At 56.0% G+C, this 21,499-nt stretch overlaps 7 protein-coding genes across 7 annotated transcripts; 3 read left to right on the top strand and 4 right to left on the bottom strand.

Annotated features, from left to right (window-relative positions):
• Window positions 1-938: 938 nt before the first annotated feature.
• C8A04DRAFT_10430 (uncharacterized protein) lies at window positions 939-3,544 on the top strand (the record flags this gene model as incomplete). Its single annotated transcript, XM_062776581.1, has 3 exons — window positions 939-1,289; window positions 1,356-1,687; window positions 1,750-3,544. 3 exons carry the CDS (start codon window positions 939-941, stop codon window positions 3,542-3,544), a joined length of 2,478 nt encoding a protein of 825 aa, XP_062639113.1.
• A 777-nt stretch (window positions 3,545-4,321) lies between these two features.
• C8A04DRAFT_26488 (SH3 domain-containing protein) lies at window positions 4,322-5,299 on the bottom strand (the record flags this gene model as incomplete). The annotated part of the gene is made up of 2 exons (XM_062779941.1): window positions 4,322-5,098; window positions 5,240-5,299. The coding sequence occupies 2 exons, from the start codon at window positions 5,297-5,299 to the stop codon at window positions 4,322-4,324; spliced, it is 837 nt and encodes a 278-aa protein (XP_062639112.1).
• A 1,440-nt stretch (window positions 5,300-6,739) lies between these two features.
• Window positions 6,740-10,818, bottom strand: C8A04DRAFT_35553 (CNH domain-containing protein; the record flags this gene model as incomplete). Its single annotated transcript, XM_062783214.1, has 4 exons — window positions 6,740-6,898; window positions 6,977-7,827; window positions 7,896-8,232; window positions 8,290-10,818. The coding sequence occupies 4 exons, from the start codon at window positions 10,816-10,818 to the stop codon at window positions 6,740-6,742; spliced, it is 3,876 nt and encodes a 1,291-aa protein (XP_062639111.1).
• Window positions 10,819-12,303: 1,485 nt separating this feature from the next.
• On the top strand, window positions 12,304-13,196 carry C8A04DRAFT_10428 (uncharacterized protein; the record flags this gene model as incomplete). The annotated part of the gene is made up of 6 exons (XM_062776579.1): window positions 12,304-12,351; window positions 12,476-12,506; window positions 12,593-12,675; window positions 12,747-12,853; window positions 12,923-13,093; window positions 13,154-13,196. The coding sequence occupies 6 exons, from the start codon at window positions 12,304-12,306 to the stop codon at window positions 13,194-13,196; spliced, it is 483 nt and encodes a 160-aa protein (XP_062639110.1).
• Window positions 13,197-13,887: 691 nt separating this feature from the next.
• C8A04DRAFT_26485 (uncharacterized protein) lies at window positions 13,888-15,112 on the bottom strand (the record flags this gene model as incomplete). Its single annotated transcript, XM_062779940.1, has 3 exons — window positions 13,888-13,997; window positions 14,073-14,858; window positions 14,983-15,112. The coding sequence occupies 3 exons, from the start codon at window positions 15,110-15,112 to the stop codon at window positions 13,888-13,890; spliced, it is 1,026 nt and encodes a 341-aa protein (XP_062639109.1).
• Window positions 15,113-16,596: 1,484 nt separating this feature from the next.
• Window positions 16,597-17,343, bottom strand: C8A04DRAFT_10339 (uncharacterized protein; the record flags this gene model as incomplete). Its single annotated transcript, XM_062776542.1, has 1 exon — window positions 16,597-17,343. A coding segment is annotated over one exon (747 nt), but the record flags the coding sequence as incomplete, so codon positions are not given.
• A 1,938-nt stretch (window positions 17,344-19,281) lies between these two features.
• C8A04DRAFT_26483 (Metallo-dependent phosphatase-like protein) lies at window positions 19,282-21,332 on the top strand (the record flags this gene model as incomplete). The annotated part of the gene is made up of 2 exons (XM_062779939.1): window positions 19,282-19,426; window positions 19,561-21,332. The coding sequence occupies 2 exons, from the start codon at window positions 19,282-19,284 to the stop codon at window positions 21,330-21,332; spliced, it is 1,917 nt and encodes a 638-aa protein (XP_062639107.1).
• Window positions 21,333-21,499: the final 167 nt, after the last annotated feature.

Below are 21,499 nucleotides of genomic sequence, written 5' to 3'. Positions count from 1 at the left end.
CCAGCTCTCCCTTCAGTTAACGGTGGCCTCGGTCAGCCCACTCCACTCATACATACCCGGAACCTGGAACGGAAGCGAAGCGATCACATCCGCACGCACCCGCGGCCCTGCCCTGTCCGCGACCGGTCAGCCTTTTTTCTACCTCTCTCGGGCGGCTCCAACACATTCGCGTGATCGGTACAGGTCCTGGCGTCTTGGCCACCTTCTGCAATCCCGATCCTTGGCTCTCTCTCTCTCTCTCTGTCTCTCTCGGCCGGGCAAACTCTCCGATTTTGCCTGATTTTGCCCAACAACTCTCCCGATTTCCTCCTCTCACTGTGGGAAACCGGCTAGTTATCGCTTCGCTTTCCCAGCCTAGCTCCCTAACTAGCCTCCCCCCCACCCAGCCCAGCTCGCGTCACCCGAGGAGCTTTGCCAGGACAGCTGCCGCCTTGGCAAGCAAGCCAAGCCAGGGCCACCCCACGGCCAGTTGAGGTCCTGAGGTCGATCACACCTCTCGTCTCCCTGCCGTCGTCCCGCCTTCACCACAACCCAACCCCTCGCTGCCCATTCCCAGGGTTCGCGAACAGCGAACAAGCGGCGGGCAAGGGGTGAAACCAAAAGAAGGGCCTTTCCCCCGGCCAAAAAATCAACGACGCTAAACTGTAGCATCAAAAAATATAACACACAGCTTAAACTCAAAACTCGAAGCCTCAACCCCCCAAAACCAAAGAAGCGTTTGTTTGCCCTCGTCGGCTTCATCCGGTCGTATGCCTTACGAGAACACCAACGTTTCGGCGCCGTTAGCTTCGAATTCGGGTCATGTCTTCTCCACCATTAGCAACCATAACCCCAATAACGACAACAGCAGCAATAGCAGTCACAATACCCGCTCCATAACCACACCTCCATCCTCCGCCCACGTCGTAACAACCACTCCGAGCAGCCGCACAAGCCCGATGGCCTCCGCCGCCCGGCATCCACCGCTGACAGCCGGGGGAGGGAGGAGCGCAGGCGGGATACATGTACACAGCCGGACAGGCACGGGAATCTCCACCCATGGGCTGGGACAGTTGCCAGAGCTTGAAGATGCCGACTATCTGCGCGATGTGCTGGGCCGAGACGACGGCACGATGGAGGCTGATATTGATCTGGAGCTGCAGGTTAAGGCTAAGGCTTTGGGGGTTGAAATGCCGGGGTCAGCGGGAGGTACACCAGTAGGAGGAGCAGGAACCGGACAGCAGAGCACAGCAGCAGGTAGCACAAGTACAGGAACATGTACCGACACGGCCATCAACACAAACACAACTGTAGCTGCAGACACAAACACAGACACAACCGCAGGCGCAGGCACAGGCGCACAGCACAACAGGGAGATATCAACCGACTCCGAAGACACCACAGACACGAACGCAACAACACTCCAGGCATCAGACCTGTCAGCCGAGATGCCGAAGCAGGAACGCCAGCGGAATCTCAGCTTCTCGCAGTACGAGCCGTACCTCAGCAAGCTCAGCACGGCGCTGGACCAGCCTAAGATGGGTCGACCCGCGGCGGGCCAGGAGAAGACGGAGGGCGGGAATGGGGTCAGTCCTGGTGCGGGTGCTGGTGCTGGTGGTAAGACTGGGTCGAGGAGGGGGGTTAGGGGGTTCACAAGGGGGATTGCGGCCAAGTTGAGGAGGAAGAAGCCGAGTCCCGACTCGCCTATGTAAGTTTTTCTGGTCTCATGCTTGGAGAAATTCCGTTATGGGCTTGGCTGACCGTTCCAAGGCCCTGCATCTGCTGCCGAGAAGAATTCACCCAAGGCAACGGCACACTTCACACTCTACCGTGCGGCCACTGCTACTGCCGCGACTGCCTCGCCATCATGGTCGACCAGTCCATCACCGACGAGTCCAAGATGCCCCCACGGTGCTGCGCCCAGCCGTTCCCCAGCGCCATCATCAAACTAGTCCTCCCCCGTGAAAAACACCAACTCTTCCTCAAAACCGTCGTCCAGTACAGCACCCCCTGGGAAGCCCGCGTCTTCTGTCCCAACCCAACCTGCGGCGAATTCATCCCGCCCATCGACAAGTCCCCAACCACCGACAAAACCGGCGACTCCCAACATCACCACGCACCCCCCAACCCCTTCGAAGCCTTCTGCCGCCACTGCCAAACCCGTGCCTGCCTCATGTGCAAACGCTTCGCCCACCAACCGGGCCAAGACTGCCCCGAAGACCGCGAAAGTGACGCCGTCCTCAAAATGGGCGAACGATCCGGCTGGCGGCGCTGCTACAAGTGCCGCTCGCTGATCGAGCTCGACCAGGGCTGCACCCACATCACCTGCCGGTGCAAAGCCCAGTTCTGCTACATCTGCGGCGCCGTCTGGAGCCCGACTATGGGCTGCCCGAACTTCTGCAATGGCGAAGAAGAGATGGAGCGCCGCCGGGTGGAGGAAGCCGCTCGCTTAGCCGAGCGTGAAGCGGAAAAAGCCGCGCGTGAGAAGGCTGCTGCCGCAGAAGCCATCGAGCAGCAGGCGGCTGAGGCGCGTACGCGAGCACACCCGGCGTTTCAGTCCCTGCGGGCGCGCCAGGCGGCGGAGAAGGCGCGGTTCGATGTGTTTGAGCAGCGGGCCAAGGACGCGTTGCAGGCGCGGCAGACGACGCGGAAGAGGGCGTTGCATGATAAGTTTGAGGATTTGATGGACCGGATGCGGGAGCGCCATGCGAAGACGGAGCAGCACCTGGAGGATCGCCAGGTGTTGGCGGAGATTGAGCTGCAGGCGAGTCTGGAGGAGAAGGCGAAGAAGGTGCGGATTAAGTTGAAGTATATGGAGGATTATTGTAATGGCAGGATTGCGGCGGCGCCGAGTCCGAGTCCGTACCCGAGTTCGAGCCCTGTCGATCAACAACAACCCCCTTCCCAACAACCCTCACAACAACAACCCGAAGGGTCTCAAGAAACCCAACAAACCCAACAAACCGAACCACCCGTCCCAGCTCCCATCCTACTCCCCACCCCCCTCCCCCAACGCCACGTCACCGACCGCGACCTAGAACAACTCCGCCAGCAATACTGCGTCCGCGACGGCATGGCGCGGCGCCACCTCTCGCAAATCCACGGTCTCCGCGAGAAACAAGCCAAGGCCATGGAAGAGCTCACCGACCGACACGAGCGCGAAATGGACACGCTCGCTGAGCGCCGGGCGACGGAGATGGAAGACTTGGCGGGTCGGTTCTCGGATGAGGAGGAGGCGTTGTTGGCTGTGTTTGGGGAGCGGAGGGGGAGGTTGGCGAGACGGTGGAGGGTTGAGGCGGAGGTTGTGCGAAAAGAAGTTGAGGGACGGGAGGGGGTTGGGTATGCGGTTGTTGAAGTGCCGAGGTGGGTGGAGGAGGAAACGACTCTGGGAGAAGAAGGAAGGGGAATTGAAGGAGGTCGTGACGATAATGATGGTGATGATGATACGCATGTCCGTGAGCTGAAGCAGGAAGAGCTACGTGATATCCGGGGTAGTGGCTGGGGCACGACGACGACAACAACAGGGACGGGAGCTGTGGGCCATGCCGTGGAGGTTGTCGCATGATCGGTCGATGAACCCCCTTACTTTGCATCTCTCTCTTATTTCCTCCATTTCTTGTATTTTGTTTGTTTTGTTTCTCGGTCAGTCTCATGACCATGCCATCTCACAAACAGACCACGACCCGGTCTCATCATTTCCTATGTCTCGGGATGGTTGGGGATCATATAACGCGGGCAAATTCATCGCATGGGAAGGGGAGCGGGCAGGCGGAGAACGTTGTTGAAATAAAGCAAACAATACTATACCAGTGGGAGGCAAGCGAGTGTGAAAGGCGTGAAACGGAGTTAACGGGTGGGATGGGAACTCTTGAGTTTTTCCTATTACCTTTCCAATACTCTTTCTTTGTATCTAGTTTACTCTGTATTTCTGACTATATGACAGATTATAGCCCTTGTGGCGGTACATGTATTAGGTATCTCATCATATACCTCTATCATGTCAATAGCAATGGATAAACATGCCGCAAATACTTGAATCTTATAAGAGACCCTTAGCTATCCATCACCTGTGGTTAGACATAGAACCCCCGAAGGAGGATCCTCGTTGGACAGCCGATGGAGATCAAAGTCATTCTGTTTCAGCTACGACGAAAAGAGAACCGGAACGCCGTATCTCTATGGACCTAGTGATGTGCCGAGGAAAAACGAAAAGGAAAAGAGGCCATACTCGCTGGCCGGTACTTGCTTGTATAGTGATTGTTCGATGCCCATGGCCTCCAATAACCTCCCGCTGAAACAACATAACCCAACAGCGTAATGATACCTCCGTCCAAACCCCCTTTTAAAAGATCGAGTTCACAATATTACTCCCAATCGTCGCCCCCGCCCCAAAAATCGCCGCATTCCCCAACTTCTTCCCGAACTTCTTCCCATGCTCTCCCATCTTACTCTCCTTCCCATCCCCGCCCTGCTGCTGATCCTGCTGGTACGCCTGTCCCGGCGGTGGCGCAGCCGGATACCCGCCCTGCACCGGCACCGGCGCAATGGGATACCCACCGTGCTGCTGGGCAGGCGCCGGGGAAGCATACTGCGGCTGTTGGTATGGCGCAGGAATAGGAGTATGAGCAGGAGCAGTCTTCTGCGCCTGCTCCTCGGCTACAACATAATTCTTCGGGAAAATCCCCTCCTGGTTAGTCCGCAGGTTGCGGCCCATCCACCAGTCGGCATTCATGTACTCGTGCACCGCGATGCGGTCGTCCCGCTCGAAGGAGCAGTCGCGTGCGTCGCTGGCGGTGTAGCGGTATAGAGCGCGGGCGTGAGTTAGGACGGGTTTGGCTGGGGGGGCTGGCGGGGCCGGTGGGTTGTTGCGGGTTGGGAGAGCGGGAGGGGAGGCTGTGGATTGGGCGTAGGAAGGGGGGGCGGGTGCAGATGAATTGGCATTGTTGTTGCGGGTGGGAAGAGCTGGAGAAGGGACTGGTGCTGCTGCTGCGGGAGCGGGTGTGCTGTTGGTGCTGCGGGCGCCTGCGCCGGAGAGGGGGGACTCGGCGGGGAGAAGGGAGTGGATTGAGTCGAAGGCGGCGTCGTCGATCACGCCTTTTTCGAGAAGGGTCTCGAGTTCCTGGGGGAGGGGGTTAGCTACGACGACGACAGTGAGAGTGACAGCCCGAAGGGCAGCGACGGAAGGAACAGCGAACTGCGGTGCATAGTGGGGTGGACAACATGGAGGGTCTGGACCTGGACCTGGGATGCATCAACTCACATTCTTGATCACCCGCAGAGACCGGTTGGTCTCGATCGCACGTTGACGGGACTCCGACATGGTGGGCTTTTCTGTCCGAGTGCTTGTGGATTGTGGGTCGTGGATCGCAAGTCGGGGGAAGTTGCGGTGGCTACCTAAGGTACTGTGTTGCCCACTCGAAGACGGGATGGGATGTCGTTTAAGAATGGGAGTTGCAGGCGGAGGGTTTCGTCGGGGGTCTGCAGAACCTAAGGCCCTGGACTAGAGTGGGTTCCGGGGGCAACAGCCCGAGCCGCCAAGCGTTGCGGGAGACTCGTCACCTGAGCTGCCGTTGTCCGACGGGCAGTGCACTGCTCAGGGTCTCGGCAGGGGCGGGCTTTCAGCGCTCGGCCCACAGTTTTCCAGGTGCTTTACAGTGGGCCCTGTGGAACCCCACAACTTTAGTGGGGCACCATTTCTCAACAGCATCTTCCACATAACCACGGCAGCTACAAATCGTGGGATGTCACTCTTGCCATCTTCTCATGAGAACTAGCTCTTTGTATCTTCTGTTAGTGCAGTCTAAAATAATGTATGTGAAAATTGAACGCTCGACTACCCCTTCTAACAAAGAACTCAACCGAGGTACCGAGTTGGAACTGGCCCGGCTTCTGAGACTTCCCCCACAACCACTCGGCTCGGGGATCTGATATGATGTCAAAGGGGGCAGTGCTCACCACCTCCCACAGTTCAAAGACAGTAATTCATGAACATGGCGCAAATGGCGGATCAAGACGGCGTCCTAACTCGGTGGGATTTATTCTTGTCCGTGGCTACATTTCTTATCATCACCGCCAAGTTCAAGTCCACGAATGTCTGCCCCCTATGTACCATACCTAGGTAGCTTCAATATATCTCAGTCTCCTGTCCTAGCACTCAACAAAACCTGGTGGTGAGGAAAACAACCGGCTGTAGAAGGAGAACATGGCACATAAATTCACAACACCATATCAGCGTGGGATTCCCATAACCCTTTCTTCTCCCCAACTGTTACTCTCACACTTTACCAACCAGACCTCAAACTATGCCTCACGAACAACGAGCCAACACCAATCATAGAGACTCAGTGCGAACGGACCAAACAGAACATGGGGTGAAACACTGATAAAATTTCTCGAGATTAAAAAAAAGACGAAGAAAAAGAGAAACGCCTCCCTTCCCCTCTTCCATCTTGAACCAAACTTCCCAGCTTGAACATGAACAATTGTAAGTGTTGAGACAAAAACCTAGAAAGAGCCCAGATTAGGTCCCACCCCAACGACCACCTTCTATCTTTCTTTCTGTCCTTCTCCTCCTTCTCTTCCCCCCCTCCGGCTCCCATTCGAATCGTAACAGGAAAACAAGAAATGCCGGGCCTCACTAACCCCTTCGCACGAGGAAGAAATCGGAGATATGTGGATGGATGTCCACTATATCCACCACTTCCGGCCGCTCCCTTTCATCATCCCCCACCACGATCAACTGCCCCAATTCAATTCAAGCTTACTGCCCCAAGCCTAGCCGTGATGGACCGTGTGAGCTACCAGGCGGAGACCCCGCGTTGAGGCCACCGGGTAACATCTCCGATTTCCTCTGGCTCTTCCAGAAATCGATGGCTTCGATGACATCCTCGCCCCGCTCGTCTTCATACGCAAAGAGAATCTACATATACCGATTAGTCATCCTTTTCTGTGGCTGTACCTTTGGGGTAGCATGTCGGGGAAGAAGAAGAAAACTCACCTCATGCGTACTGCTGTGCAGCATGCGAATATTCCGATGTGGCACAATATGCACCGCCAGATTCTCAATATGCCGCAGCTCAATAAAGTTGGGCTCAAACGCCAAGATCCACGGGTACGACAGGGCAAACGCCTGGGGCGTGCCCTCCCAGTCGAGCCGCCACTCGGGCCGCGCGCGCCAGCCGTTGCGGTTGACAAAGAAGGAGAACTCCGAGTAGTTGAGCAGGAACTCGCCGTTGAGCCGCTCGATGTGGATCGGCTTGACGTTTTCCTTGCGCGCGACAAAGTCGAGCGATGTGTCGGCCTGATCGAGCAGCGATTGGGTCTCGAGCGTCTCGAGCGAGACGACCTCGAACCCGCGGGCGCAGGCCACGCACAGCTTGGACTTGAGGAAATGCACCGAGCTGGATTCCGTCGGGATGTAAAACTCCTTGAACGGCTTGAGCTCGTCCTGGCCGGCGTTGAACATCTTGCTTAGTCCCTTCTGCTTCTTGGTGCGCGACATGGCATCGTTGGGCTCGTAGACCTTGATGGTTGTCGACAACGCAGAGCTCTTGACGCAGCACACCAGGTGGCGGCCGAGGCAGATGCCCGTCTTGAAGAAGTTGCAGTGGCTCTGGATCTTCTTGGCCCGCTTGGACGAGATCGGCTCGTTGGGATCGAGAGCGCCGAGCTGGTACGACAGCAGCGAGCGGTTGGAGAGCACAAGCAGCAGCTGGTACTCTTCAAGAACATCTACCTGCGTTACGCTTGGCACGTCGATAACGCGCTTGGGCGCTCCGTTATCCTTGGACCGGCGGTCCGACATATAGATGCCGTTGTCCGTCCCGTAGATGAGCTTGCGCCCGCCATCTGGAATGACTGTCAGAATTGAAAGACTTGATTGGCATAAATTACTCGGAGTAGTAGAGCGAACTTACCAAAGGGTGCCACGCAGTTGACCTTGTTCGTGCCAGAGAAGAAACCAGACGTGATAATGGTGGTGTTGAGGAAGTCAGCCCGAGCCCTGAGCTTCTGCTGCGCGTTGTCGATAACCTCGAGCCACTTCTGCCGACTCGACTGGTTCGAGGCGTACAGTGTCAGCTCGTAGCCGTTCTTCCCTAGATGCCGGAACGTAACCGGCCACCCGTCACCCTTCTTAGTTTCGTTGCCGGTGTTGCGAAGCGCCGGAAGTATGCTAGACGACGAGCGCTTCACTCCGGATTGCGGTATTACTTCCTCCATCTCCTTGATGGAGAGCAGTTCCAATGGGATGGGCTATTCAAACCAGTCAGTCGTACGTTTTGGCCTCAAAAAGATAGATAATTTACTCACCCTGCGATAAGCCTTGACCTCCTCCGTCTTGCCCACCTGTTTGATGCGCACCAAAAGCACCGCATGGTCAAATAGGAATGTTGTGATATCCGGGTTTTCAGTCGGCGACTTCTTGAACTGGCTCTTGAACACCAGCTCGCGGCCCTCGTCCGTGAGCTTCAAGTCCACTCTTTCGTTCGGACGGAAGCGGAGCTGTTCGTGGAGACGGCGCAAGTTGAAGCGGTTCTCGGCCTTTCCAGACTCCTCGTTGACACGGCTCAGGAGATCTCGGATCATGGTCAGGACCTTGGGAAGATCCTCCTTATCCGGGTTCCCATCCTCGGTGTACTTGAGCACGTTCTCAAGAAGCAGCGGGTATCTGGCCAATCTCGTAGTCGGTTTCGTCAGGTAACCGTTCAACTCCAGCTTCCTGGACTCCCTCCGCCGCTCGACCTCGTCCACGAATCGAGAAAAGTCCTTGTTCAGTGACCGTTCATTCTCAAACTCAAATTTACCCTCCAGCTGCTTGGAGCCGTAGAGGATAAAAGGTTCGAATTGAGGCACAAACTCCAAAAAGACGTCGCCCACGTTCTTCACCACCGGTGTCTTTTGCTGCCGTTCGGTCAAGGACCTGGCGAATCTCGAGCTCACGCCATGGATACTTGGCGAATCGATGATGTTGGTGAAGATGTTCCGGACCACCTTGTCTCTCCTCTGCGGCGGGATAGGCGACATGCCATTGATCTTTCCACGCAGCGGGTAGATCCAGAAGTCCCGGAGGTATTCCAGATCCTTGACGAAATCCCTTTCTGTGTAGCAGATCTCGGAGATAATTTCCTGTCTCTTCTTCTCCCGGTCGCTGATGCTGTCGGCGACCTCCTTGGGCACACTGTTGATCCAGAGCTTCTGCTCGTCCGTCTGATCCACGTCGTCGTCGTTGACGGGAGCGCTCCCTTCTGCCTTGAGGCCAGGGCCCATCTTGAGATTTAGCCTCGATACCTGTTCCAACCGTCGCGGGCAGGCGATAGAGTAGCAAAGCTGGTCCCGTGTACAGGTCGGGGAATAGCACTCGGAGAGTAGGACAAACACGCCATTGACCGCCGGCTTCTCCTCCACCTCCTCGGTCATCGTCTCCCGGAATTGGTACATTTCGTACGTCGAATCACGCAACCGGTGCTCGTAGGTAACATCGTGGAAGAACTTTTGGGCATCAAGCGCACGGCCAAGGAGCAAGGCCAGGTTCCTGTCCGTAGTCCTGATGATATACGAGAGGACATCGACCGCTTCAGCGCCACTAAACGCATTCTTGTATGTGAGCTCGTTCTTGGTGCGGTCGCCTGTGACAATCTTTTGACGGAAGCATTCTGCGACGCGGGAAAGGAGCGCGGGGTAGACGATAGGCGGCCGGATCTTAGCGGTGGGCGGGCGTTCGCCGTTGATCGAGTTGGTTATCGATGAGCGCTGCACGACGGTTTGATCCGACTTTTCTGTTGGGGCAATTGTCGACGGGGCAATCGTCGAGGCCATGGACATGGTCCTGTTGCTGTCGTTCCCGATCGAGGACGCCATGCTCGTAGTCCGTGTCTGAGACCCGGGCGGGCCGTAACCCGCCGGGAAGTTCGGGTTTGGTGAGCTGTGGTTGCTTCCGTAGTCCGATTGAGGCGTGGCGCCACCCGCGGGTCGCCTGTTGGGAATTACACGGCCGCTCATTGTTTGGTGGGCATCTCGGTCATGGGAGGGATACCCCGTCATGGTCATGGACCGGTCTTCCATGTGCCTTTCTGGGACAATCCGCCCCTGGGCTGTTGTTCGAGAGGGCTGTTGGTTGTATTGTGCGTTTCGCAAAGTGTTAGCAGGCGCCTGCTGTTGTGGCTGCTGCTGCTGCGGCTGGTACGCCTGCGGTGGGGATTGTTGTTGATACATCGGCTGTCTCGGGAAGTTGGCCAAAGACTGCGAGCGATATGGATCGTTGTTCATAGCGGGAGCGGGTCTTCCGTCCTGGTAGAATCGCTGTGTGGGAGCGCGCTGACTATTGTCATAATAGCCCTGAGGAGGAGGCGGTCCCCGGCGGGTGTCGAAGCGTTGTGGCGGGGGTTGCTGCTGCGACGGTGGGCTTCCAGGGTATGGTCGCCGTGCCTGTTGCTGCTGCTGGATGAATTGAGGTGACGGAACCTGCTGCCCCCCCGATGCTGAGCGCTGCTGTCCCTGATAGTATCCGTAGCCCTGGGCGCCATCGTTGGGACGTGGCCGGGGAGGGGGGTATTGATTGCGGTAATCCCCGCCTGGCGGTGGCCGTTGAGGCGGTGGTCGGTGCATGTCGGACATCGCGGAAGTCGTCGAGGACATTGTGTTGGTACGCCCATCCTGGCTGAACTGCGGCGGCGCGATGGACGAAGTCATGGTCTGCGAGCGGCCGGGAGGAGGAGCGGCACCGAAGATGTTCGAAAACGCGGCATCTCGCTGGTAATCGTTTCCGTATTGTTGGTGTTGCGGTGGTCGCTGCTGTTGCTGCCTCGGGGGCGGCGCCCGCTCACGCTGGTAGTCGGCCATGGCTCGAGGTGAACACGATTGCGCGTGTCAGCGAGTCGATGGCTGCAAAGGGGTGACCGTTGAAGGGTTTGGTCGACGGATGGTCGGGCGGTGCCAGGGGTGGAATTGCAATCCAAGTGGAGTCGGGGACGGCGCACTTGGATCTCGCAGCCAACGCAGCGCCCGCACTTCGCCCACTCGTTCGATTGCGTCCAGCCCAAAAAAAGTCGATTGTGACCACCGCTCCAGATATGCGCGCTCACTGGGGAGCAAGAAAAGATATTGTGCGTCGGAGGCCGCAGCGGGCGGTTCCGCTATCCCCTGTCGAAGCCGGAGTCGATGCTTCAGGGAGGGGGGTTGGCGGATGGGGCAGAGCAAAAGAGGTTGCTCGAGAGTGTGCTCCCGGTTGTGCTCCGGAGAGCGGGTGACGTTATTGGGCGATGAAGCGACCCCCTAACAACAATTTTTGGAACCGCTGTGGGACAACCCGCTAGCCTCAGGCCTCCGATTAACTTTGTAGCCTTGGAAAAAGCCGGGGGAGATGAGCTATTTGAGAGGCCTGGAGCAAGAAGGGCTTGGTTGAGGTTGAGGTGATAATGGTTGGGCTGACCCGAGAGGGCGAAAAATATTCGACAAATGCAAACGGGGGATCGTGCACCATTTGCTGGTTCTCGGCCCGGAAGGGTTTGCTCTCCGGATGGACCGCGATGCCAATATTGATGGCTACAATCAAGGCCACGATAGGCTGTAGCCAAGGCCCAATGCCGCCACAGGGCGATTTGCGAGCTTGCAACGCCGAAAAGGTGTGTTCGCGATCCACCAACTCAACCGCGAGCTCCGCGGAGTGTGGCGCAGCCTGTTTCCCCTGGCTCGGGTCAGGGATAATTGGAGACCTCAATTCAAAATCACGAATTCGTTAACGCGGTGAGATTCAACACCCCATGAATATCTCGTTTCCGTTTTCGATTTCAATAAGTTCTGCCGGTGAGAGAAGCGGAAACAGAGTGGAAGCCCAGTTCCATCTTGGGAGCTCAGAACGTTCTTGTCACAGTGTCACAGATTTAGATATACAGTGTGACACTGTGTAATATACATGGAGCATTTCGTCGCGAAAGCGAGGCATGAGCAATGGATTGGTATTCTATTGCAGCGAAAGAGTTGGCTTGGTGGCCTCGCTGGATAATAGTATGATGAAACATGCCACCAACCCCTCCAATATCAAGCCCAGCGCGGTTCGATGTCTTCATCCGGGCTTCGTAGATGATTTGAATGTAACACTTCCCCAGGGATGCATGTGCCACTTCCACAGCCATGCTCACGTGACTTTCTTGGCACGGTGCTGTTGGTTTCGGCCGAGGGATTCGCGGCCTCGAAACGCAGCGCAGAGGACCGAGCTGTCGTCAACCTGCCATCTCAGCTGTCCCAACATCTTATGATTCGCGCAACACCACCATTGCGCCATCAGCTACCGATTTGAAAGCGCCACCCTCCGACACGATTTACAAGATGGCCGAGTCGGAGTTGAGCCCCAAGTTTGCGCCCTTCATTGGCATGGTAAGTTGGTGGCTGGTCGAGTTTGGGAGAGCTTCCTCGATGACGGACGCGGAAGTTGAGCAAACTACGCGACGGCGGCTGGGAGAATGCGTCATCAGCATCACTAACCCGACTTCTTCTATAGGGCGGCATTGCATCGGCCATGATCTTTGGCTGTACGAACCAACCCCTCCCTCCTACACCGCGAGCGCCCCTCCAACCAAACCAACGGACAGCGAGCTGACTGGAGATCGAATAATAGGCATGGGTGCCGCCTACGGCACCGCAAAATCCGGCATTGGCATTGCAGGCGTGGGAACGTTTCGGCCGGACTTGATCATGAAGGTGGGAGGGATACTATCCTCGGCGTTTATCCTAGGGGGATCCGGGGCTGACTTTACTCGCAACTTCGACAGTGCCTTATCCCCGTTGTCATGTCCGGTATCATCGCCGTCTACTCGCTCGTGATATCCGTCCTCATTGCCCAGGACCTGCAACCCGGGTCAAACTATAGCTTATTCAAGTTTGTGGCCCACCTACATCGAGCTGGAAGGTTGTATGGGATCGCATCAACATGCTAACAAGGAGCCAGCGGTTTCATGCACCTCGCATGCGGGCTGTCTGTCGGCCTTACGGGTCTTGCAGCTGGATACTGCATCGGCGTCGTTGGCGACAAGGGCGTTCGGTCGTACATGTTGCAGTCTAGGGTGTTTGTCGGCATGGTTCTGATCCTTATTTTCGGCGAAGTGTTGGGGCTCTACGGGTAGGCTCCGTCCTTGAACTTTTGAAACCACCCAGACCACGTTGCTAACACCGTCTCCAGACTCATTGTCGCCCTGATCCTCAACACCAAGAGCAAGGGCTAAACGAAGCGAGACGCAATTTTGGTTCACAAGTTCACGAGGAGTATTGTGTACGAGCGTTGTTTACAAGCAGCAGGGACTCGGCTGACTGAAGGTGTCATCCGTAGTAGCATTTGGGCCGGCGTTGAACGGATGCGTACTTGGTTCATAGAACGGATATGATCTAGGCGGGCAAGCAGGGCGCTATTCGATATTTCACATGTAAAATATGTGATCGGTTTTGCGCCATTGCTCTGCTATGCCGTGGGGACTTGTACGTACGTGAATATAATCGTTTGATTTGCTGATATGGAAAACTATGCCAAAGACACTGCTCGCATGATAGGCAAACTCCCATCCACCATCTCCCAAATTCGGCTGAAGACGTGCTCCGGCAAATGCAAACAAGCATGGGGTCAAATAACCCCAAGAATACCAATCTGGCCTTCCAAGTATGCTGAAACCGCCAAACACCTAGGAAATGGAAAACAAATAGCCGATATCCGCCCAATGCAAGAGGAGGACGATGACGACCAAAACCCTTCAGGGGCCGAAAGAAAAGTCGGTCTGAATCGAGGTTGAGGGAGCGAAGGGAAACAGAAACGCACCAGGGCCCAACCAGAACGCCCATAGACAGAAACAGGAAGCCAGAAGTCAAAATCAAAACTTGAAAGTCGGCGAGGGAACCCCTGAACAACCCATATTCCTTCTTCTCTCAGAAGCGCGCGCCGATACGGAAGGGAAGCCTGCTGCCAGACCGCCGGTCCATATCACGGCGAAAGCGTTTCCAGCTTCGCTCGCGCTCTTCACGGTCTCTCGTCTGGGCTACGGTTCAGAATCGGTTAGCCAGATACCCAATAAACATCGATATTGAACCGGGGAGATGATCTTTCCACTCACCTAGGAACCAATCCCAACGTCGGTCCTCCCGAATCAAAACCTCATCCCCCCTATTCTCCCTCGCAATCCTCTCCGCCCGAGCCCGCGCAGCCGCCTCCTCGCCCACCAAGTACGGATCCTCCAGCGGCCGCACTCGGTTCCTCTCCTCCTCTTCGATCCGCTCCAGCATCACCCGCCTCATCAGCCCGTCCAAGTTCGCCGTCGACGACGACAACGATGACGACGCCAAGCTCCCGCCCCCATAAGGGCTACTCCCGTATCCCCCACCACCCGCAGCTCCGCTGGCAGCTCGCGCTCGGCGCAGCGCCACGTTCTGATACAACCTCGCTGTCGGGTTTGCACCCATCCCACCACCGCCAACACTACCACCTCCGCCACTGCTAACGGCGCTCCCGACTAAGCTGCCGCTAAGTCCGCTGCTACCACTTCCTCCGCCGGCTGCGATGGTGGCCGAGGCAGACCAGGATGGGCTGCGGAACTGGGAGACGGAAGGCAGGCCGGTTTGGTGCCGCGGGGGTGCGGAGGGAATGGGTGGAAGGCCATAGCGGCGTGGGGTGGTGCCTGGTTCGTAAGGGGGGTCGAAGGGATCGAGGAGGGAGGAGACGCTTCCGTTGCGTGGTTGGGGCGGTGGGCGTTGTTGTTGCTGTTGTTGTGTGGTTGTGGAAGTGGATGCGGAAGAAGATGCATTGCCCAGCGTCGGCGTGGACGTGGAGCGGGCCGGCGGAGAGTAAGCTGGGAGGGGGTCTGGGTGCGGGTTGGTGGAGTGGTAGGAGGGGGCGTCGGAAGCTTCAAGGATGTCTGTTTAGCTTTGTGATCCAAAAGGAGACAATGGTGAAGCAAGCAAGCATATTCCGTGGCGGGGTCTAATGAAGCCTTGAAAGCGGGCTTCCAAACTCATCGGGCTCCTTACTATATGAGGGCGCTGCTGAGCGAATAGAGCGAACGGAGCGTAGCGAGGCAGTCTCGAAGTCCTCCGGGCCAAGGGAGTCGACCGCCGAACGGCCGAAGCGCGGTATGTCGTCAACCATAGTTGCAGCCATCGTGAACGTGGATATGATAGTGTTCGAAAGGTATTCCGGGAGGCAAGAACCAAAGATCGGCAAGAAGTGCTGTAATGAAAAGAGCAGCTCAGGGAGGCGACGTGGAAGCTACACGTGCAGACCGCAAGCTGGGAGCTCAGGCAGGTCTAGGTCACGACGAGGTCGGACGAAGCCACCAGTAACGTTAAACGTGAGTTCAAGATATCAGACCGAAGGAAAACCCGGCGAGTTCCGTGATCCTACTACGTTTTACACGTTGTTCAATCAGACTTGCACCCGTTTCCGACAGAGAAAGTTGCTCTCGTGTGAAGATACTCGGAAGAGAAAGGCACACGTGAGGAGTGCAGGGCTGAATCGACGGGACAGCATATCCTGCAAGGGGTGGGGGAACTCTCAGAGCATGGAGGGCTCGGCGCAGCCAGAAGCAAAGAAGTCTGCTGCAGAGCTGCAGAGCCATCATGGCGCCGTCTCTCACTGGCTGCCCAAGACCGATTGGGGTGGCTCTCGTGGATGTGCGTGCGACTTTACTGTGGCTTCTTTTTGACTTCGCCCTCGGCTCTACCACTCCATCCTCCCACACCTCCCACCCCGCGATGCGGGGTTTGGCGCCACTCATACGTGGACGGGTTGGCTTGCTGCAGATGGGCCGAGGGCCTGCAGCCAGACTGGCTGAGGATGGCTCCTCGGTCGGATCCGCATGACAGCCTGTCCAAGTTGTCGTGATTCCTCGGTTGAGACAATTCCCTCAGTGAGCTAGGTTAGGAGGTAGAAGAGGTTACCTAATGCTGATCTTGGTTGCTTATCTGTCCCACTGGACCTCTGTAGCTTCGCGCATGGTGATTTGCTTCGGTAAAGACGGAGACCTACAAACCGGACCATGAATCCTAAATCCGCCGAGACAACGGGAATTCGGGAAGATAACAGGTCCGAGTAGGTAAGTAGTGTAGGTAGGCAAGTGTCTCCGTCTCTCCTCTCTTTTCCTCATTATTTTGGAAGGTGCAGGTGGGGTGGAACCCGCCTCGAGCCTGCCTGCGATAATGACGCAAGGTACGAGTGCAGACGCATTGGTACCACCGGTCTGCAGCTCTTGGTTTGCTGCGGGAAGCTTCTCCACAGCAACCTCGGCGCCGTCCCGCATCCGCCGCTGGCCGGGCCTTCCGCTCCGGGACTATTTGTTGAGGATTTTCCCGGACCCATCTTCGATATCACATTTCACGAACAATTGCAGGCACGGTCAATATATCATGATATTCGTAGGTCTATAACGAGCCATGCCCTTCACCCGCCCTTACCCATAGGCCATTCGGTATTTGTTGCCGTACCCTCCTTACGTCAGATAGCTCGCACGCTCAGCGCAGTAGGCCGTGGTCCACCGGAGCTTCAGGGATTCCAACCAACAGCACTATGAAACATAAGTCGCAACCGACTACGGAGTATCCCGGGGGGTGACTCAGCGATACGCCGGCCCCCAACCAGTCACTGGGTTAATTTTTCACCTCCTTGGTGCATTCTGTAGCGCCCGCCTTGATGTTAAAGCGCCGAGAGGCAGGAAACCGAATCGACCTGGAGCGCATCCGCTCCAACATGGCGAGCTTCCCCCTGTGTAAGCCCGTCGTGATCCACACCACCACTCTCCACCTCCAACGGGCGAACCAGGGCCACTCGGGCGGAAGAATGAAGTTGTGCATCGCGGCATGTTCAAAGCACGGCGGGTAGAATCCCGCAAAGTCCCAGTCCACCACCCACAGCTTCTCTGTCTTATTCTCGATCATGATGTTGCGAGGCACGAGGTCGTGATGGGTGAAGGCCAGTTCTTCAGGCGTTGTCGGCTCTGGGCAGGACTCTCTATGTTCCTCCGCTGTCTTGCTGGCTTCTTTGCGGAAAGACTTGTGGTTGTGCCAGAAATTCACGATATAGGATGTCATAGTCGGCGAAGCGTGGTTGGGGATGCCGTAGGCGTCGTTGTCGAGGAAAAATGAACGGCAAATCCCTGTTCCAAGCGACCCAGCTGTCGACCGAGTCACGCTTCGCATGCGCCGAACTATCCATCGAAGCTGCAAGGCGATATGGATAGTTTGGAACAGCCCGATGCTAGGCCAGACGTCCATGAGATCTTGGCCATGAATCCTTGTTTGGATGAGCTCAAACCCTGTCTCGCAAGGGATGACCTTTTTGATGATTGGGACGGGGATGCCGAGAGCTGCGGCTTGCAGCAATGCTAATTTGGCATCTGCCACGTTTTCTTCTCGGTAGGATTTGCTGAGAGTGGAATCGGATATCGCGATGAGCTTGGGCTATCTCCCCGACCCTCACGAAGTCTCCGAGCCACACGGAGGTTATGAATGTGTTCGACCAGGTCTGTGTCCGATAATTACATGATCAAATCCTCTCCTTGGGGTTCCATCTTTCGGAGAGAGGCGTCAAAGATTGTTGGTGGTTTCGAACGGTCAGATATCCGGGGTGTTGCCTTGCTTCGCAGCGAGGTTTAGGGTTTGTACTGTGGGACGCCCAAGGTAGCAAGGTGGGAGCGTGGGAGGTGAGTTTATTTGTTCTGGTCTCGTCTTGAAGTTTTTTTGTTTTTTCTTCTCTTTTGTCCCTTTTCCTTTCTTTTTTATTTTTATTCCTTTGACTCTTTCTTAGCCCCGTTTACGAATTATCCGCCTGAATTTGATTTCATGTACTGCCGAGCATGTCGTGTTTCAAGCAGAGGAGGAAAGGGGCCATCGAGAGGCGCGAAGCGCGCGCTAAACCGCACGCAAGATATAGTGCCAACCAACAGCCAGCAGAGCGTGGGGGAATGAACGATATAAAGTATGGAGGGGCTACCCATTGATCGAAATTTTGTTTCAATCAATCAAGGTTCTTTTTCCTGGCGTTTCATTCTGTTCTGGAGTCTTTTACCTTGCTCTTCGTGACGTTAACTAGAGTTCGACGATCGAAACGTTGCGATATCACTCGAGTCCACAAAAGATGTCTCCACTCCCTTCGCCGTACGGGTTGGACACGCCTGAATTTGAAGCATTCCACTCCCTTACCTAACTCGCCATATCGGCGTTACAATCTAATATCGTTGAGCGACTCCGGGAAGAGAATAATTGGGATCTCGACAATCTCAAGACCGATGACCTGGATGCCTCGATCGAACTCATTCACCTCTGTGCCCTCTGCAATGATCTGAACGAAGGCAACGAGGCTGGAGAGCCACCTACAAACCACTGGGTCCTGTGCCTCCAGAATTCGGCTACGTCCAGTGTTATGCTCGACATGGTCCCGGGATACGGCACGGATGGGTTACGCGGAAAAATCGAAACGACATCTCTTCCTAACGAGCCTTACACAAACGAGACGCTTCACGCCTTTACTTACAAGCCTTTGAGAGACGTTACTATCGCCGACGTTGTTCATATCATCAGCGAAAAGGGACGGGACCGGTTTACGTTCTCACCGGAGTGGGAGGGTTGCCGATTTTGGTTGTCTGTCGTTATTCGGGATTTCGAGGATGTTGGGTTGGTTGAGGAGGGGTCGGCCGTGAAGGCCTTGGAAGCCCTGAGGAAGTACTGGATCAACCCGGAGGGTTCAGAACTGAGGGTGATGAGGGAAGGATGTTTTCGAGGGAAATAGTCGAGCCGAAGATAAAATATGGAGGGTGACGTAACAAAATAAATAAATAAAACACCACATTTCACTCCCATCGCTTCCCCTTGCCGAGTCCGTTGAGCTTACCTTGATGGGTGTTGCGGAGCGGTGAACAGTGCTCACAAGCCTCATCTTGCTAAAGTTCAACCTCGATTCTCCCATTTTGTTACGCATGTAAACGGAATGCCACGTCATAAGCAACTGGGAAGAGAGATTGGGGGATACACATCACCCAAGGACACAAATATTGACAATTGATACCAGAGGTCTTCAGAGTTAACGTTAAAAGGAGCTGGTGCGCTCGACAGGGATACCCAAAATGGACATGATCTATCCCTGTCGCCGCGGTTTCGTGGAACGGCGCAGTCGGTCCCCAACACGCCGGGGGCTGGCTGAGAACCTTCATGGCTGAGGCAGGTCTCATCGCCTATTTCATCTGTTCAACCATTGTTATTGGAGTTGCGCTTCCGAGATATTTGACATCGGCTTCGACTTTTATGGCCTAAGTTGTCAAATCTCCAGATTCGGACGAGATGGGGTTGAAAGCAGCTGTCATTGGCAGCGCATTTGCGGCGCTCGCTCGGACGGCCGCTGCAGCGCAACCGGGCGCTGCGGAACCAGTCCCTGCGCCAATGCGTGACCTGGTTTGGGGCCGCCTCAACTTTTTGCACACAACAGGTAAGGAGGAACTGAGTTAATTCAGACGGTTTCTCTATCCTTGGCAAAATACTGAGAGATGGATGGGATAGGCAAGGAGAAGAGAACGAAGTAAAAGGATGAAAACAGAAAAGAAAGCAGCTGACGATGGATAGACACACACGGCTGGCACGCAGGGCATCTGCAGGAGCCGCAATACTCGGCCGACTGGGGGGATTATGTGTCGTTCGCCCATCACATGCGCGAGAAGGCGGACCGTGATGGTGTCGATCTGCTGCTTGTCGACACGGGCGACCGTGTCGAGGGCAACGGCCTCTACGATGCTTCCAGCCCCAAGGGCGAGTACTACTACGACATCTACCGCCAACAGGACGTCGACATCATCTGCAGCGGCAATCATGAGTTGTACATCGCTTCCACCGCGGACGGAGAGCACCGCTACACCGTGCCCAATTTCAAGGAGAATTACATAGCCTCCAACCTGGATTATATCGATCCCGAATCTGGCGAGAAGACGCCGCTGGCCCAGCGGTACCGCAAGTTCCAGACCAAGAACCAGAAGTTGGACGTTGTAGCGTTCGGCTTTCTCTTTGACTTCACCGGCAATGCCAACAACACTGTGGTCCAACCCGTCCGGGAAACCGTGAGAGAGCCGTGGTTCCAGACGGCCATCCGGGAAGAGACGGATGTGTTTGTCGTGATCGGCCACGTCGGGGTGCAGATGCTCGAGTTTAAGATCATCTTCCGGGCCATTCGCAAGGCTAACCCTCTCACCCCGATCCTGTTCTTCGGTGGCCACGTCCATATCCGCGACGCCACAACCTACGACGCGCGGTCCTTCGCCGTTGCCAGCGGGCGGTACTTTGAGACCATCGGCTGGATGTCGATCGACGGGGAACTCGAGCGGAAGGCCCTCTCCACAGACACCAACTTTTCCTTCACCCGCCGCTACATCGACAACAACCTGCTCGGCCTGCACTACCACACCGGCCTCGATGCCAACACCTTCCCCACAGAACACGGCCGCAACGTGTCGGCGATGATTACCAGCGCCCGCAGCGCCCTGGACCTCGACTACGCCTTCGGCTGTGCCCCCCAAACCTTCTGGCTGTCCCGTGCCCCGTATCCAGGCGACGATAGCATCTTCACCTGGCTCGAGAAGGACGTCCTTCCGGACATCGCCGTCAACCCGGCCCGCGCCGACGTCCCGCGTCTGGTCATCTTCAATACCGGTGCCATCCGTTTTGACATCTTCCAGGGCCCGTTCACCCGCGATGCTACCTTTATCGTGTCCCCGTTCCTAAGCAAGATGGTGTACATCCCCGACGTGCCCTACGCGGTGGCCCGCAAAGTCATTGGGCTCCTCAACAATGCCGGCAAGATCGTGGCCGAGTCGGGCTCCGAATCGGGCTCGGGCCCTTCCTTCCCACGAGACCCCCGGTTCATGGCAAACCCTGAGCAGCTCGTCATTCACGAATCAGTCATCCACGAACTGCCTGTATCCAACGCTGCGAACGGTGGGCCTCTTCTAGATACCGATTTCCAACAAAAACCTCTCGGCGATGATGGTGCTAAGCCCACCGGCCAGCGGCCTCGTCTGACTGAAGGCTACACCACACACGACGACATTGGACGTGACGGGGACGACACCGTGCACCAGCCAGTCAACTTTTACGTCGTTCCCAACTGCGTGCAAGCCGAGGTCGGGTTGCCTCCGGCGGTGGAAGGCAAGGAGAACCAAGGGGGTGATTTCCCCGAGAAGGTGGATCTCGTGTTCCTCGACTTCATTACGCCGTTGGTGTTGGTCGCGCTCAAGTTTGCTGGGGGTGGTGACTATACCGAAGGGGATGTGAAGTTGTATGTTGAAGGGACGTTTACGGAGCTGATGGCGGGGTGGATTGAGGAGAACTGGCCGAAGACCTGCTAGGTTTCTGTCGGGTATCTTTGTATTACTTTGAGATGGGTATTGAGATTTGTTTGGGGGGATGTTGGCGTTGATAATGTTGCATATAGGGAGCATGTTTACATTTTGGATGCGCATTAGCGGATATATGATGGAATTTTAATGGCAGGCCGATATAGCGGTTAAATTGT

This window comes from Dichotomopilus funicola (genome assembly GCF_033296635.1).
Source record: "Dichotomopilus funicola strain CBS 141.50 unplaced genomic scaffold C8A04scaffold_13, whole genome shotgun sequence".
NCBI lineage: Eukaryota > Fungi > Ascomycota > Sordariomycetes > Sordariales > Chaetomiaceae > Dichotomopilus > Dichotomopilus funicola.
The sequence above is the reverse complement of the archived record's forward strand: the minus strand, read 5'-3'. Positions and strand labels throughout refer to the sequence as shown.